The sequence below is a fragment of the Ylistrum balloti genome, unplaced genomic scaffold (genome assembly GCF_031769215.1).
Source record: "Ylistrum balloti isolate Yb309-2 unplaced genomic scaffold, AGI_CSIRO_Ybal_v1 Utg371268, whole genome shotgun sequence".
In the NCBI taxonomy this organism is placed as follows: Eukaryota; Metazoa; Mollusca; class Bivalvia; order Pectinida; family Pectinidae; genus Ylistrum; species Ylistrum balloti.
Window position 1 is genome coordinate 535,341 of NW_026782683.1, and position 18,169 is coordinate 553,509.

General features: G+C 38.3%; 1 protein-coding gene across 1 annotated transcript in view; it reads left to right on the forward strand.

Annotated features, from left to right (window-relative positions):
• The window catches only part of LOC132561722 (WD repeat-containing protein 86-like), a 36,064-nt gene that overhangs the window by 13,891 nt on the left and 4,004 nt on the right, over window positions 1–18,169 (forward strand). The window contains exons 2-3 of the mRNA XM_060226425.1: window positions 10,292–10,427; window positions 12,608–12,682. Coding sequence (XP_060082408.1) covers window positions 10,292–10,427; window positions 12,608–12,682 — 211 coding nt within the window. The remainder of the gene's footprint in view (window positions 1–10,291; window positions 10,428–12,607; window positions 12,683–18,169) is intronic.

An 18,169-nucleotide genomic window follows, 5' to 3' on the forward strand; every position in this document is an offset into this window, starting at 1 on the left:
AGATATGTACAATATATATACCATAATCTCTTCATAACCACAGGTCTGACGGCATAACATGATTTCTACGTAATGATATGTCTTACGATGGTCAAATAGCCTCCATTATCAGATAAATGATGACAAAATTCATTGAATGATTGGATTTGGTCACCTTCCTCTCTACATTTTGAAATTGCTTTCGATCACTTCGGATTACCCAGAGTCGCCTCCTAGGTTTAAAATTTAGGCATTAGCCCCACTGACGAGTCCTAGAAGGGCAAATCAGCTGTATGTTGTAATTTTGTCAAAATATCGTAAAAGTGATTTCTATAACACGACTGGAGCTAGGGTTGTTATGATACTTGTTTGTTGTGAAACATCATTCTCCTGTTGAGAAACTAGTCACCCGTCGAGAAAAGCACTGATCCACACCGTCATCATATGGACTATGTTGGCGTGTCGATTGTTTCAACACATTTAAATGTTGAATGAATTCGATAAATCAATAACGTTGCACGCGTCAACATCAATCACATAATTACCGTGACTTGTGAAAGAACTCGGATCAGGGGAGACAACTACGTTCATTTGGATAAACTGATGTACATGATTAGCTAGTGAAACCATTAAGAGTATATCATAGGATACTTAATATACCTTAACAGTGAAGCTATAACAGGCCTCTTGTCATGTGATAGTTATTCACGTGACGTGAAATCAGACAATATGGCGGCGTGCGACGGTTCCGCCAATTTATCATCGATCTGATCGTGTGAAATGGCCACGCAACAACAGCGTGATTGATATCGATTTTTGTGCTTTAAAAAATATTCTAAGTTTTAAATTACAAAAAAAAAACAGGTATAAGTAATCTCCCAAATGAATGCAGCACGTGCAGAGAATATTGTGATGTTTACTCTTCGTTAAATTGGGAAAGGCGAAGCCTAAAAAGGAGCAGAGCTTTATAAAACTTTAACGAAAAAGGAATTAGACTAAAATAAAGCATATATACAAAACAGTGTACCTAGACATAGATACTAATTTAATTTATATATTAAACAAATACAATGTTATCCTTGATTTTAACATTGATTTGTTCATACTTATACCGTATTCCGTTTGCATTACTGTATCATGGCGGCCATAAAATTTATTTCCTTCCAAAGTTCACATATATTTTGCAAACTATACTAAGTTGAATGTGGAATAGTCTTGTTTTCTTGTAATGAATGAAGTCGTAAGCAGGACACAGTGTGCACCAAAGCTAAAAAGCTTGCGGTAGGGTCATATAAGGGAAGTAACTGTAATCTCTATCACTGAGCTCGCAAATATTTAGGAAGGCACACAAACGTGTCCCAATGACATATGTATCCAAGAAGGAAGAGTAAGACTCGTCCGCTTGGTATTATAAAAAAATATTGACATTTCCTTCCTGGTTTGTTTCTGAAGTTAAGGTTGACATTGCTGTTAAACATGTTAAATGTGTCACTTCAAAGAACAAATCCTTTATTTATAGATATTGGTTAGGGAATGGGATGTCTGTTCTTCAGTGCATTGGTTTAATATTTTATCATATTCTCACCTCTGTGGCAAGTTCGACTAAGCGACATCACATGACAACAACTCATAGTGGAATAGTTTCAAATTCCTTGCTGAATGAAAAGTAATCCTAAGGCGGTTCCTCTGTTCTTGGTTCTGATATGTAAATCAGACGATGCATCACTTCCTGGTAATAAACTTTTACAGATCAAGGAATTCAAGTCCAGAAAAATATTTGATATTTAATAACTCACAAATACAGTGAAGTAGGCCAGTATGTTTTGGTTTTAACTTAGTTAATCAGTAATATGACGTTTGATATCAATTGTATTTCATTCCTTATAAAATCACAAGAAAAAAAAACACATCGGAATTGAATCCCGAAACAAATGAAGTGTAATTCATATAAATTCGGAATCAAGTTAGGGTAATTCATATAAATATTTGGAAACAAGTAAGTGTAATTTATATAAATCCGGAAACAAGTTAGGGTCATTTATATAAATCCGGAAACAAGTTAGGGTCATTTATATAAATCCGGAAACAAGTTAGGGTCATTTATATAAATCCGGAAACAAGTTAGGGTCATTTATATAAATCCGGAAACAAGTTAGGGTAATTTATATAAATCCGGAAACAAGTTAGGGTAATTTATATAAATCCGGAAACAAGTTAGGGTATCCGGAAACAAGTTAGGGTAATTTATATAAATCCGGAAACAAGTTAGGGTAATTTATTTAAATCCGGAGACACAGCAGATTATTTTTAGCTTGACAAATTAATGTCTAACAAACACAGGATACAACAACACACATATAATCTTTTAGGGTGAGGGGGGAAGTGTCTGTTCGTTTTCTGGTATCATGGCGACAGGTACCAAGGGAGGTAACTGTGCCAGGAATTTAATAACAGATGAACAAATTGCATTTAACTTACAGTGGTCCCAAACAGCCTCTCAGACGACTGTACAGGGAGAAACAACCAATCTATGTTTTAAAATTCTCTTAATTAACATAAACAATGATGATATTTAGAAGAAATCGACTCACTGGATCAGATAACTTATCGCAAACAAACTATACACAATAGTTTAGATATATGAGTTTATAGGACTTTGTTTAGCTGTATTGATAATCCAAACTTTTGATGTATATTAATGTCTAATTGTTTTAGAAATATATTCCTACGTCACACGAGGTACAAATAGTTCACCATGGTGGACGATCCGATCTATAACCCATGATATTGTCGAGGTCGTACCTGAACGTTCATTCTGTTCTATACGACTTGAAAGTCAATTTTATATTGATTATGTCTTAAAAACAATTTTAGAATAAAACATCGTCCATTTAATTATTAAAAGGTTGGTATTGATTTCAACCAACCGTCCATATCCGACTTATCTGTTTGACAAAGGGATGTATTATTGATGAAAACTTGCCTCCATGTCGTCCTTGTTTGACAGTGATGGCGCTGTACAATGTTGGGATGTTTCACTGACGCGTGACAATAGATATACATGTAATCGTTGAAGCGTTTCGTTTTAACCTATCAACACGCATGCTCAGGGTTACACCGACCGTGGAGATATATAATATTGTGACTGGATGAGAAGTAGAATTCTCGATTGTGAAAGTCCTAATCGTTAGTGTAATAATATGGGACAAACGGTAAGGCTTCAACAATGAGACCGGTAAAATGACGGATAGGTACTGAAGAACGTGTATTTTCTGTGACAAGTGTATGAAACTAAACTAATCAAACAGGTGTTCTTCACATTTCAAGGACGGACATTTTCATTTAGCCTTGTCCAAGTACGAAAATATTAGTCTGTTTTGTCGAGTGCAACAGGAAATAAACAATATGGGGAAAGTGGTATCAAAATTGTCAGGATCGAAATCAAAAAAATGTACCTTGATCAAATCTATCGAACAGCATAATGGAAGTATCAACTGCATTGCCACCTGTAAGATCAGCACAGATATTCTGTATCCTAACGCCGGATACGGTACGCACTATCCACCGGCGGAACCAGTTGCCAGCGGAAGTAGGTTTTCACCTGAACAATTTGCATCAAAAACTAAATTTACTCCAGAAGATGAGGAATTAGCCAAGACGAAAACAGGGCATTTATTTGACGAAAGCGATTTCAGTTCAGACGAAGAAAACCAATCAAATGAAAAAGTACCGTTTGAAGACAGGAGCACTTCAAGAAATGAAAAAGTACCGTTTGAGGACAGAAGCACTTCAAGAAAGGAAAAAGTACCGTTTGAGGACAGAAGTACTTCAAGAAATGAAAAAGTACCGTTTGAGGACAGAAGTACTTCAAGAAATGAAAAAGTACCGTTTGAGGACAGAAGTACTTCAAGAAATGAAAAAGTACCGTTTGAGGACAGAAGCACTTCAAGAAATGAAAAAGTACCGTTTGAGGACCAAGGCTCTACAAGATGTGACAGTGGGCCGTTTGAGGACAGAAGTTTTTCAAGAAATGAAAAAGGACAGTTTGCAAGTAGAAACGCCTCAAGGAACGATAACAATTCGTTTCCAAGTGAAAGTGAAAAAGATAATGAATATGAACCCTTGGCGAACGAAATTAATGAGAACCAGGGTGCAGGTCATATTGTTACGCTTGTAGCAACCGGAAGTGACGATTGCACAATCCGTCTGTATGGTCCTGATCCAGATCAACAGGATTTGAGCGAGTACACGTGTTTACACGTGTTTAAAGGTCACGAGAGTTATATATCATGCTTAGTATTTTGGGACGAATTTCTCATAAGCGGAAGTGCAGACAGCACAATCCGGAAATGGGATATAACAAAACACGGAGAAGAGTGTTGTGTTTATACGATACGTGGACACAATGCACTTGTAGAGCGCGTGATGTGTACCGGAAGTCTGATATTTTCCACATCCTATGACCGCACGGCACGATGTTGGGACTTTGCCACTGGAGACCTTCTACGTGTGTTTCTCGGACATAAACAGGCTGTGGTGTCTTTGATATTCATTCCTGGCGATAGTAGTTATGTCGACGAAGATGATCTGGACAGTGATAAAGACTTGTTAATAACAGCATCTTTAGATTGGACCGCACGATCCTGGGATATTCACACAACATACGTCATGAATATTTTCCTGGGTCACAAGGGACCAATCACATGCATGGCAACTGATTCAGAAGCCAAGCATTTGTTCACCGGAAGTACAGACTTGACCGTGCGCATGTGGAAAATAGCGAATGCCTCACATGTTCGAACCTTTAAAGGTCACACCCAACCTATTGTTTGCATGCAGGTAAGTCGAAAGTCATTTGTCGGAGGCATTTTCTAATTCCTCTAAACTGTCCACAGCCTTATCTGGCATTTATAAATGAAGGAACAATATCATGTTGTTAAAAAATAAAAGGAATCTTACAGTTACTTGGGTATCAGCTTTGTTTCAACAATACTGATATATATATATTATATGCCTCCTCAAAATACGAATACAAGATGGTTTGGTTTAAAAAAAATTTAAGTCCTAGTGACATCACTTAAAGACAACCTCCTTTTGTGTGTGAGGTGAATCCTTGTGTTGAGTGTGTTTACATTCGAGAAATTGCTATATGTGTAAGCTTCCTAAACCAGGTTGACATTATAGTGTTACCATAATGAATCGCACTACGGACGGCCACCAGCAGAACACTACACTCGGTCCTGTCTTGCTGACAATCAATTGTGTATGTTTGTCATCAGAAGAATTACATTAAGACCAAAGAGCTGTGGAATATAGAGTTAGTCCAAGTCTCTCAACTTAACTCTTCTACTCTTCAGCAAATTCACAGAACTGTTCTATTTCAAGAGTTAGCTGACGTAGATTTTCATCATCTAAAAAGTCGTGTTACGACCATCGGCATTGTGTTTGGCGTTTCGGATTTCCGCGATTTTATTGAGGGTAAGGGGGAGAAAGGCGAAATTTTCACGGACTCTGCTTACAATGTTTTAAGCTTTTGTTTAGTGGTCACGATTTTATATCATTTTCAGGGTCCCTTACCGAATACCAACTACAGTAACATATAGAACATTACCACCTATCAACTGCTCAGTCATTGTCGGCAATCGTTCTTTTATTCTTAGGAAAACGGTAGGAAATTCTAACTTTTTCAAAATTCTTATTTAGTTAAAAAAAATGCTGAACTTCTAAGGACGGCAGACGTCCTCTAGGAAGACTTTTTTTTTCTTATTTTTTGTTTTATTTTTGTTTTTTGCCTCCCACACTGAACAGAACACTTTCCTCGCTTAGGAAATCTGTCAGGTAGATCAAAAGTCAGGTAATGTTGTTGAGAAAAACATCTTTTTTTTAATCGTGTAAATATTGAACTGCATTTAAACCACTAGAGAAAATGATAATTATGAATTGATAGCGGGAAAAATTGACTTTACTTTCCTCACACTTCAGGCATTCTTGTCTATGACTGGATGTTCATAACAGGTAAAATAACTTGTGCCTCGGTGACGGCGCTAACCATCTTATCAATATTATATAATGCTTTGACGACTGTTTCCATACACCTTTTTATTACATAAACCCGGTACTTCGGTTTTTTTTCTCTTTTCTGTCGATAAACCCCACCAATAGGCTGTCCTTGATCATGCTGTTTAAATAACTGCCCACCAATAGGCTGTCCTTGATCATGCTGTTTAAGTACCTGCCCAACCGGATCTATCAATATGCAACGGAAACCAAAATTGATCGGAATCACGATCACATCGACGCTTTATCACTGACAAATGTCACTGTCATGTAAGGCTCTTGTAACTGTTTGGGAAAGTGATACAACTCAATACATATCGTTCAGTTTGTATACAGAGGTTTAAATTTAAACATGAATATCTTCCTGACTTGGTACCTCTCACAATACACAAAAATCACCAGAACTTTACGATACAATATCTTATTTCATGCTATCTATTGTGTCGGGCACTTATTGTAAATTCTCGTGACTTTTTTCACTTCGATTATATGTATTCAAATATAAAAGTTGAATTCTCAGTTTCACATAATCACTCTTGTTATTACGTCACAGACATTGTATCTAGGCAATTTATTAAGCATCATGAAGATTCAGGAATGAAAGTGCTAATGCTTAATTCGACGTGCTGTTTTAACACTGATGTCGGTCTAAACACACTAGTCGGCTAGCTGATCCCAATACGTCTTCATTACTGATAAGCTAATCGAACCCCGGACCACTAACCTACTATCCACTATACCTCTTGTGCCTCTCGTTATAATCTGAATCAACATTTAAGTCAACTTAAACGTTAAAGACGAGGACAAGATTCGTATCACAAATGCTCCAATTCTTCAATTGGCTATGTTCTTTATTCCGTGCGGTTTTCAGATAAATGAATACGAACCCACGAACCTTGAAATTATTATATCCCTTTTGAGCGTCGCTTGACACAAATTGATACAAATAATGACTTGCAACGTTGATGCTTATTTTTGACTACTTATGACATCATTATTGTTAAGTAATTTATAGATATCAAGGAATTCCTGAATATAGATCTAGGCTCTATCCATACACAGGCAAGGGAGATAATCGGACTCTCATAAAAAGGAGAATATCTCCCCGTTTAAAAATGTGGTCTATATGGGAAAAGGGACAAAACATTTATAAAAGTGGTCTTAATCCCGAAAAGGGAGATCATCATAATTCTAAGACAATTGTCTTTAACGGGAAAGGGAAAGCTCTTCAGGGGCGATAACTCTACTGTTTTGATATTGGGTACGTTTTGTATTTGGAAACAAGGCCCGCGCATGTGGCGAGGTCAATTACTGAGATGATGAGGACGTGGAGATTATTTGCACTACATCTGTCCAGTGAACAATTGGTACACCCTATTAACATTAAGCACATGCAAAAATCATATCGATTTTCTCTTATAATGAAAATATCTATGATAAAAAACCAGAATAGCGTCAAGTTTCCTCCATTAATACAGTACATCAGCTAACCCTTCACTGACTGTAGATTCCAATCTGGAATAAATCTACATATCAACTACAAAGTGGGGACGCCGTAAACCAAACCATCATCTGTGTTTAGGTACAATTATCTGTAATTAGCATGAGTAGGCGGTTGTCCTGTTACGGTCACTGTGAACTTAAAATGTCATTTCTAGCAACCTCATAGAAACAAATCATATTGATTTCTTGGGTAATTTTACCGACCGATTGACCTATTCCGTCATTTATCACCAAGAAATGGTTTTAAGTGGAAAATTGTGTTGACTGGCTTAAACATACATATAATTCTTATCGTATTTATGTATAACAGAATAAAGCCCCTCTAACCCCCTCACCTCCCATCCCCCCCCCCCCCAAAAAAAAAAAAAAAAAACCCACGCACAAATCATAACAAACTCAAAATCAATAATCAAAATATATATTAAAATTGTAAAAGTATGAGATAATATCACTGTTCAATGTTAACTGCTTTGATTCGATTTAGTGACAAATTGCGTTCGATCTCTAACACCTCTATACACTGTAAGTATCTGTCTTTGAAGTCTTATTTGGTCAACACCATGCACGTGTGGCTCAAATGAAAATCCTAGCCTATCAATCAGGATTTTGTGAGATAGGCCGATTGCTATATCCGGATCCAAGCTTGACCTCAATCTTAAAATTCACGGAAGAAAATGTAGGTTAAATAGAGTTAATTTCCTGTCTGTTGGTGAACAAGTGCATGACTTGTACGCATATCTCTGTTTACGATTTTACTGGTACAGAGAGAGAGAGTAAGGAAGTCGATAAACACAACCACACCAGGTATATCTATTTAGACAGAATAAATTATCAATCATTTATATCTACTGGGTACGACATAAAATTCCAAATTACAAAGATATCGAGAAAGTCAGAAGCTCTTAATCAGAAGGGGATGAAAGCTAATTTTTTTTCTGATGCGAAGAGGGGTCAAGTCACGTGATACTCTCTCAGCCGAAATGATTCTAGTATAGGGAAAATGTTTAGAACTTTCAACAAACAATAAACCTTTGAATTCTTGCGAACTCACATTCATCATTGGATCTCGAACCACTTGAGAATGACTGTCTATTGAGCTCGGGATGAACACTGCGACTTACGTCCAAGCTTTATGCCACGCGTGAGGTCGATAACATCATAAGAGATCGATGACTACCCTGTCACGTAGTTACGTTCCCAAAACGAACAAAGAGTTGTATTCTTGATTCTGATGATCTGTTGATTGAAGCTGGTCTTAAACATTCGATCGGGTGAAGCGAATAAAGGTGTATCCAGTTATACCCGTGTGTTTATAGAATTACTTGCGTCTATTTTCCTTCAGAGCAATAATGTTTCAGTGGCTGAGTTTTGTATAATAGGACGACCGCCCGCTGTGTATGTCGTATCGTCCCTAATACAAACAAAGAATAATGGAACTATTACAAACCACTTAACAATGAGTTATCCAAACATAGAACTCCATGTAGTGTGGATTCTCGAGAATATCTCATTCACTTTAACCGACTTTATGTCGTTTCCAAGATAGTTATTGAGTTGTTATAAAGCTGTTATTCAACATGGTTTAATTTCCAAGCACTACTTACGCTGAATTCTACATTACGCATACTCGCCTTACTGAAATATAATATGTTTATTTAATGCAAATCTTTAAAAATGCGAATTTTAAAAAATCAAAACCTGCTAACGAATCGTATAAGTAGATAATTGCTCGGAAGAACAAACATCATTTTCCCACAATTTACTGAAAGGATGGCTTTTGTGGTTGTATTGATGATATAAACCTCAGCCTTGTTCTACAAAGACAGAAAAAGTCAGGCACTTCGGAGCATAGAGACAATGTCATAATATTTATTCAAATGGCCGATATAACATATTCTAATCCGAGATATCACTCATCAAAAAAGATAATCAATTGTACATAATATAAATTACTATAACATGCGGATCTGATTTCTTTTAATTTTATTTTTATTTCTATTGATGTAAAGCAACAAATACGTTTATGCCGTGTTTTTACAAATATTACCAGAGTGTAGTGTCTGATTTGTATAAGAGTTGATGAAAATGAATTTTGAATCAGTGATATCATTTTGAATGTATGGAATGCTTTAAAAGTTTTATATGAGTTGTGAGAGTTTATGAGCTTGTTTATACTGAAACGAAACGATACCTAACTTATGTTTTAATGGTTATTTTTAATGTATGACATGCTTTACCAACTGGTGTTTTACTTCATACTTTTTACGTGAAATGAGAGCAAGAAATGTTCTTTTCATGTTGCAATCGGAATTTCGTTGGCCCGGAAGTCTATGAATGGTTTCTGATAGTTAAATTTCCCTTACTAAATTGGAATGTATGATACAGAATCTCTCTGTCAATATGAAAAGACCTCCCCAGTTGTACACCGGATATAGCTACCATGCCGAACAAACCAATTAAGATATGAATATAAAAATGAGAAAATTACGGAAAGAAACGGCACTGAAACGCTTGAAACAATCTAACGAAAAATCTCAGAAGAGAATTGGTGTTTGAATATTTATATCAGTCCTGCGTGGCCCGATCGAATGGATGGAAGCTATACTTAAATATTCAAAACAATCTTTGAGTTTCATAAGAACTGATTCGTCCATCCAGCGGAACCGGGATGATTTGACATCAAAATTCTTAACGTGTTTTCATACGTGTTTGTTTACTCAACAAATTAACAAAACATTACTTTATTTTGCAGGTTGTCAATAAAATGATGTATACCGGAAGTTCAGACCATACCGGAAGAGCCTGGGTGACCGAGTTTGGCGACTGCACTCGAGTATATAAAGGTCACAAACACACAGTCAGCGTCGTTAAGGTCAGGGATGGGTTAGGTCAGTATCATTTTTTTTCTTTGCTTAATTTTGTACGAATAAAGATAAACATATTAAGTCACGATATTGTTGTATCGATTGGTGAAAAATGTCATTTCTGCAAATTCAACATGTAACAAGAGTTTCGTCCCTTATAATCAGTTCGGGGACAAATGGTGACGTATCAGATTATTGTCATGTAGTCAGCGAAAGCCCTCGCTTGTCAAAGTATCTCATTAAACTTGAAATTATGACATATGAAGATAACGATTTCTCAGAGCAAAGATAAATAGACGGTTCGTCTTCAGAACTAAGCTGTTTTTGTGTGCAATGTTACTTTATCGAATGACGACACTGGGTCTCTTCCAACACGAAAACCCAGACGTAAGTACAATATATTGAGAATTTAAAAACCTTGAGTTGTTTAGCAGTTCAATTATAGTTGGTAATATCGTGACTGCCTAATTTCTCTCATTGTATGATAAAAGGACAGTATTATGTTTTGGCATGCATCATATAAGAAGGAATTTCCTTTGGAGACACACAATCATGAAACCGTGCCGTTTGATCCAGGTGTGCAGGAAACACCTGCACAGTGGCTTGGATACAATTTGGAGCTAGGAAGCTTTATCTTACATTATCTTAAAAATAACTGTTGATTTGGTTTTCTTCCTTTGAAACATGTATATTACGGAACGATGAAACGCGATTGTATGGCTTTCACAATTCAAGTGAAATGAAACTTAAAGTCGAATTAGGTAGAATTATTTATACAAGTTTAGAACAATTTTCATCGATTTTTATACCTGCTGCTACCTGCAGACACAGGTGAGATTCGATCCATGTCGGTAGCACGTGAAATTAAACAACTAGCATTGTCGGACCGTGTTTGATGCCATAGATACATAACCACTGTATACAGTGTGGGGGTCCCACGTGACGTTTTATATTTGCACTGTTTTAGAAACGCATTTAAACATGGAGTCAAAATTCGCATGGAGAGCAATTTAGATACACAAAAGTGGCATACCAATGTCCTAAGTAACACGCGAACACCGAGGTGTGCAAATGAAAATAAAAAAAGGATCTCACATGGAGTGAAATGGATTACATTTTTGAACATGTTTGTACACACTGATCAGAGCTACGTTATTTGGATAAAATGAAAAATAATATCGGTGTGTAACGCCTGTTAACAATACAATTCATACTTGAAAATATGTTTATTTTTCAAAATTAATTGCAAACAATAATCCCAGAATGCACCGCGTTCACAAAGGAACTTTTGATTCGTTCCTGTATACATGTACAAATGTATACTACCCACAATGCACTCTGTTAGAGATTGACACGACATGTCTGACTTACAACACAATTCTCGTGGCGTAAGATATACTACAACAAATTGTAAATCGGTAACTGATCTCAATCATATTGGTAAGTTTATATCTATACACCAAACATCCGTTTCCATATATTTAAACACTAAGGCTAGTCATAGCTTCTAAATCGTCAATGTCCAATAGGCTACTTTTTTTCTCTAATCTAAAACTTTAAAAAATGAATTTCTTTATTTGAATACTAGCATGCCCAAAATAAACCTGATGAAACCCAGTCCAATTCAGTTGGAATTTAGGTACCCTTTTACACACCGTGAGTTGGGTTAGGGTTAGGGTTACACACCGTGAGTTGGGTTAGGGTTAGGGTTGCACACCGTGAGTTGGGTTAGGGTTAGGGTTACACACCGTGAGTTGGGTTAGGGTTAGGGTTACACACCGTGAGTTGGGTTAGGGTTAGGGTTACACACCGTGAGTTGGGTTAGGATTAGGGTTGCACACCGTGAGTTGGGTTAGGGTTAGGGTGACACACCGTGAGTTGGGTTAGGGTTAGGGTGACACACCGTGAGTTGGGTTAGGGTTAGGGTTACACATCGTGAGTTGGGTTAGGGTTAGGGTTACACACCGTGGGTTGGGTTAGGGTTAGGTTACACATCGTGAGTTGTCTTGTTTTAAAACCTTATTTGACATTGACATTGTTTGTAAGCAATAACCATTTTCAGTCTTATTTTTTTTTATCAATCTATTTATCATATATCTATCAATAAAAAAGCTGGTTGTAAATACGAGTGTAAAATCCACTATAGATATAAAACCTTGTTTAATATCTATTCGTTTACTTATAACCATTTGTGCAAATTCCAGTGTATACTGCTTGTGGTGACGGTGTTGCCCGTTGCTATGACGCCAAATCAGGATCGCAGAAACGGGAGTTCAATGGCAGCACGTCATCAGTCAGCGCCCTTCAGGTGATCCGAATGTGCAGTCTTATCGTCTGTCTTTCTTCATTCTTTCAGCCTGTGATCCCTTTGTGACCTTCTGACCTTTACCTGTGCCTAGCTGTGTTTTTCATGTGCATGTTTTATTTCTCTTTCTAGCATGGATTTCCTATTGGACAAATTTTGTTATCTAGGGTACGGTTGTTATAACATAATGCTTTCGTCCGTACGTACGTCCGTCCATCCGTACGCCCAAGGTTTGCGTTGGTTTCAAGTTAACTTTTACTTTTTATAAGAATCGAAGAGCACACACGCTTAATTGACGTAAGTTCACCGAGAAGATCACTACGAAAATGAACAGATGTGATAAGGACACCAAAAATATTTGATTTCAGAAACGTATAGTGCTATTATTTAAACCAACAAGGCTTGAACAAATCATTGGCTGTTCATTGAAACTCATGAAAGTTATCGTCGTGTTCACGTTATACGAGACATCACTTCATCGTGTATAACTGGTGGTCGGTAAAAATCATCAGAAAATCTTACATTTGTACTGAAAGAGACAATATAACACGAGTTCTGATTAGATACAGTTTTAAATACCGCTTCTCCGCCACCATAGAATATAAATTCTAATACATAATACATCCTGCCAATCTCTGTACGGCCGGAATCGTGAGAAACAAAGGATATAGATTAGAATATGTAAATTGTTTAAAAGGCAACTAGAATATGTGTACATGATTCACGCTGCACCTAATTCTTCTTCTTTTGGAATATAACAACGATTTTATCGACGTCATAAAATTAAGTGGTGACGTCACCTTGTGTGAATGACCATCCTGTGTGACCCGTATTGATCACAGAAAAGAATGTCTTTACAATACCATCTTCTATTGAATATTGATTAGTCGCTAGGCTATATAAAGTATATTCATAATATTAATTAGCCGAGAGGGTTTCAAAGTAAATGAATATTCATTAGCCGATAGATTAAGGTGTGTTCATTGCCAACGTCGCAACATTAATATAACATGACAACAGGCTCCAAGGATAGGAAACATATCAGTCAGTGATCAGTAAACACGCACAGAGCTTGTCCATGTGTTCTAGTACTGGGATTGTCCATGTGTTCTAGTACTGGGATTGTCCCTTGTGTTATAGTACTGGGATTGTCCATGTGTTACAGTACTGGGATTGTCCATGTGTTATAGTACTGGGATTGTCCATGTGTTATAGTACTGGGATTGTCCCGTGTGTTATAGTACTGGGATTGTCCCGTATTTTATAGTACTGGGATTGTCCGTGTGTTATAGTACTGGGATTGTCCGTGTGTTACAGTACTGGGATTGTCCCGTGTGTTGTAGTACTGGGATTGTCCATGTGTTACAGTACTGGGATTGTCCATGTGTTATAGTACTGGGATTGTCCATGTGTTATAGTACTGGGATTGTCCCGTGTGTTATAATACTGGGATTGTCCCGTATTTTATAGTACTGGGATTGTCCATGTGTTACAGTACTGGGATTGTCCATGTGTTATAGTACTGGGATTGTCCATGTGTTATAGTACTGGGATTGTCCGTGTGTTATAGTACTGGGATTGTCCGTGTGTTACAGTACTGGGATTGTCCATGTGTTATAGTACTGGGATTGTCCCGTATTTTATAGTACTGGGATTGTCCGTGTGTTATAGTACTGGGATTGTCCGTGTGTTACAGTACTGGGATTGTCCCGTGTGTTGTAGTACTGGGATTGTCCATGTGTTATAGTACTGGGATTGTCCCGTGTGTTATAGTACTGGGATTGTCCGTGTGTTATAGTACTGGGATTGTCCGTGTGTTATAGTACTGGGATTGTCCGTGTGTTATGTACTGGGATTGTGTGTGTTATAGTACTGGGATTGTCCCTGTGTGTTATAGTACTGGGATTGTCCGTGTGTTATAGTACTGGGATTGTCCTGTGTGTTATAGTACTGGGATTGTCCCGTGTACTATAGTACTGGGTGTTAGTTCATTGTGTTATAGTACTGGGATTGTCCCATGTGTTATAGTACTGGGATTGTCCCGTGTGTTATAGTACTGGGATTGTCCCATGTGTTATAGTATTGTCCCGTGTGTTATAGTACTGTGACTGTCCCGTGTGTTATAGTACTGGGATTGTCCCGTGTGTTATAGTACTGGGATTGTCCATGTGTTATAGTACTGGGATTGTCCATGTGTTATAGTACTGTGACTGTCCCGTGTGTTATAGTACTGGAATTGTCCATGTGTTACAGTACTGGGATTGTCCGTGTGTTATAGTACTGGGATTGTCCATGTGTTATAGTACTGGGATTGTCCGTGTGTTATAGTACTGGGATTGTCCCGTGTGTTATAGTACTGGGATTGTCCCGTGTGTTATAGTACTGGGATTGTCCCGTGTGTTATAGTACTGGGATTGTCCTGTGTGTTATAGTACTGGGATTGTCCCGTGTACTATAGTACTGGGTTTGTTCATGTGTTATAGTACTGGGATTGTCCCGTGTGCTATAGTACTGGGATTGTCCATGTGTTATAGTACTGGGATTGTCCATGTGTTATAGTACTGTGACTGTCCCGTGTGTTATAGTACTGGAATTGTCCATGTGTTACAGTACTGGGATTGTCCGTGTGTTATAGTACTGGGATTGTCCATGTGTTATAGTACTGGGATTGTCCGTGTGTTATAGTACTGGGATTGTCCATGTGTTATAGTACTGGGATTGTCCATGTGTTATAGTACTGTGACTGTCCCGTGTGTTATAGTACTGGGATTGTCCCGTGTGTTATAGTACTGGGATTGTCCGTGTGTTATAGTACTGTGACTGTCCCGTGTGTTATAGTACTGGGATTGTCCCGTGTGTTATAGTACTGGGATTGTCCATGTGTTCTAGTACTGGGATTGTCCCGTGTGTTGTAGTACTGGGATTGTCCATGTGTTATAGTACTGGGATTGTCCCGTGTGTTATATAGTACTGGGATTGTCCCGTGTGTTATAGTACTGGGATTGTCCATGTGTTATAGTACTGGGATTGTCCATGTGTTATAGTACTGGGATTGTCCGTGTGTTATAGTACTGGGATTGTCCGTGTGTTACAGTACTGGGATTGTCCCGTGTGTTGTAGTACTGGGATTGTCCATGTGTTACAGTACTGGGATTGTCCATGTGTTATAGTACTGGGATTGTCCATGTGTTATAGTACTGGGATTGTCCTGTGTGTTATAGTACTGGGATTGTCCGTATGTGTTATAGTACTGGGATTGTCCGTGTGTTATAGTACTGGGATTGTCCGTGTGTTACAGTACTGGGATTGTCCCGTGTGTTTTAGTACTGGGATTGTCCATGTGTTATAGTACTGGGATTGTCCGTGTGTTATAGTACTGGGATTGTCCCGTGTGTTATAGTACTGGGATTGTCACGTGTGTTATAGTACTGGGATTGTCCGTGTGTTATAGTACTGGGATTGTCCGTGTGTTACAGTACTGGGATTGTCCCGTGTGTTATAGTACTGGGATTGTCCGTGTGTTATAGTACTGGGATTGTCCCGTGTGTTATATAGTACTGGGATTGTCCCATGTGTTATAGTACTGGGATTGTCCCGTGTGTTATAGTACTGGGATTGTCCCATGTGTTATAGTACTGGGATTGTCCCGTGTGTTATAGTACTGGGATTGTCCGTGTGTTATAGTACTGGGATTGTCCCGTGTGTTATATAGTACTGGGATTGTCCCATGTGTTATAGTACTGGGATTGTCCCGTGTGCTATAGTACTGGGATTGTCATGTGTTATAGTACTGGGATTGTCCGTGTGTTATAGTACTGGGATTGTCCATGTGTTATAGTACTGGGATTGTCCGTGTGTTATAGTACTGGGATTGTCCATGTGTTATAGTACTGGGATTGTCCCGTGTGTTATATAGTACTGGGATTGTCCCGTGTGTTATAGTACTGGGATTGTCCATGTGTTATAGTACTGGGATTGTCCGTGTGTTATAGTACTGGGATTGTCCCGTGTGTTATAGTACTGGGATTGTCCATGTGTTATAGTACTGGGATTGTCCGTGTGTTATAGTACTGGGATTGTCCCGTGTGTTATAGTACTGGGATTGTCCCGTGTGTTATAGTACTGGGATTGTCCGTGTGTTATAGTACTGGGATTGTCCCGTGTGTTATAGTACTGGGATTGTCCCGTGTGTTATAGTACTGTGACTGTCCCGTGTGTTATAGTACTGGGATTGTCCATGTGTTATAGTACTGGGATTGTCCGTGTGTTATAGTATTGTGACTGTCCCGTGTGTTATAGTACTGGGATTGTCCCGTGTGTTATAGTACTGTGACTGTCCCGTGTGTGTGTTATAGTACTGGGATTGTCCGTGTGTTATAGTACTGGGATTGTGTGTTATAGTACTGGGATTGTCCGTGTGTTTTATTACTTGGTATGTCCCTTGTGTTATAGTACTGGGTTTGTCCCGTGTGTTATAGTACTGGGATTGTCCGTGTGTTATAGTACTGGGATTGTCCGTGTGTTATAGTACTGGGATTGTCCGTGTGTTATAGTCCCTGTGGTGTGTCCTGTGTGTTATAGTACTGGGATTGTGTGTTATAGTACTGGGATTGTCCGTGTGTTATAGTACTGGGATTGTCCCGTGTGTTATAGTACTGGGATTGTCCGTGTGTTATATTGTACTGTTATAGTACTGGGATTGTCCGTGTGTTATAGTACTGGGATTGTCCATGTGTGTTATAGTACTGGGATTGTCCGTGTGTTATAGTACTGGGATTGTCCTGTGTGTTGTACTGGGATTGTCCGTGTGTTGTGTGTTATAGTACTGGGATTGTCCGTGTGTTATAGTACTGGGATTGTCCTGTGTGTTATAGTACTGTGTCCCGTGTGTTATAGTACTGGGATTGTCCGTGTGTTATAGTACTGGGACTGTCCCGTGTGTTATGTCCCGTGTGTTATAGTACTGGGATTGTCCATGTGTTATAGTACTGTGACTGTCCCGTGTGTTATAGTACTGGGATTGTCCATGTGTTATAGTACTGGGATTGTCCGTGTGTTATAGTACTGGGATTGTCCATGTGTTATAGTACTGGGATTGTCCGTGTGTTATAGTACTGGAATTGTCCATGTGTTATAGTACTGGGATTGTCCATGTGTTATAGTACCGTGACTGTCCCGTGTGTTATAGTACTGGGATTGTCCGTGTGTTATAGTACTGGGTGTGTGTGTTATAGTACTGGGATTGTCCATGTGTTATAGTACTGTGACTAGTACTGGGATTGTCCGTGTGTTATAGTACTGGGATTGTCCGTGTGTTATAGTACTGGGATTGTCCGTGTGTTATAGTACTGGGATTGTCCATGTGTTATAGTACGTGTGTTATAGTACTGGATTGTCCCTGGGATTGTGTGTTATAGTACTGGGATTGTCCGTGTGTTATAGTACTGTGTCTGTCCCGTGT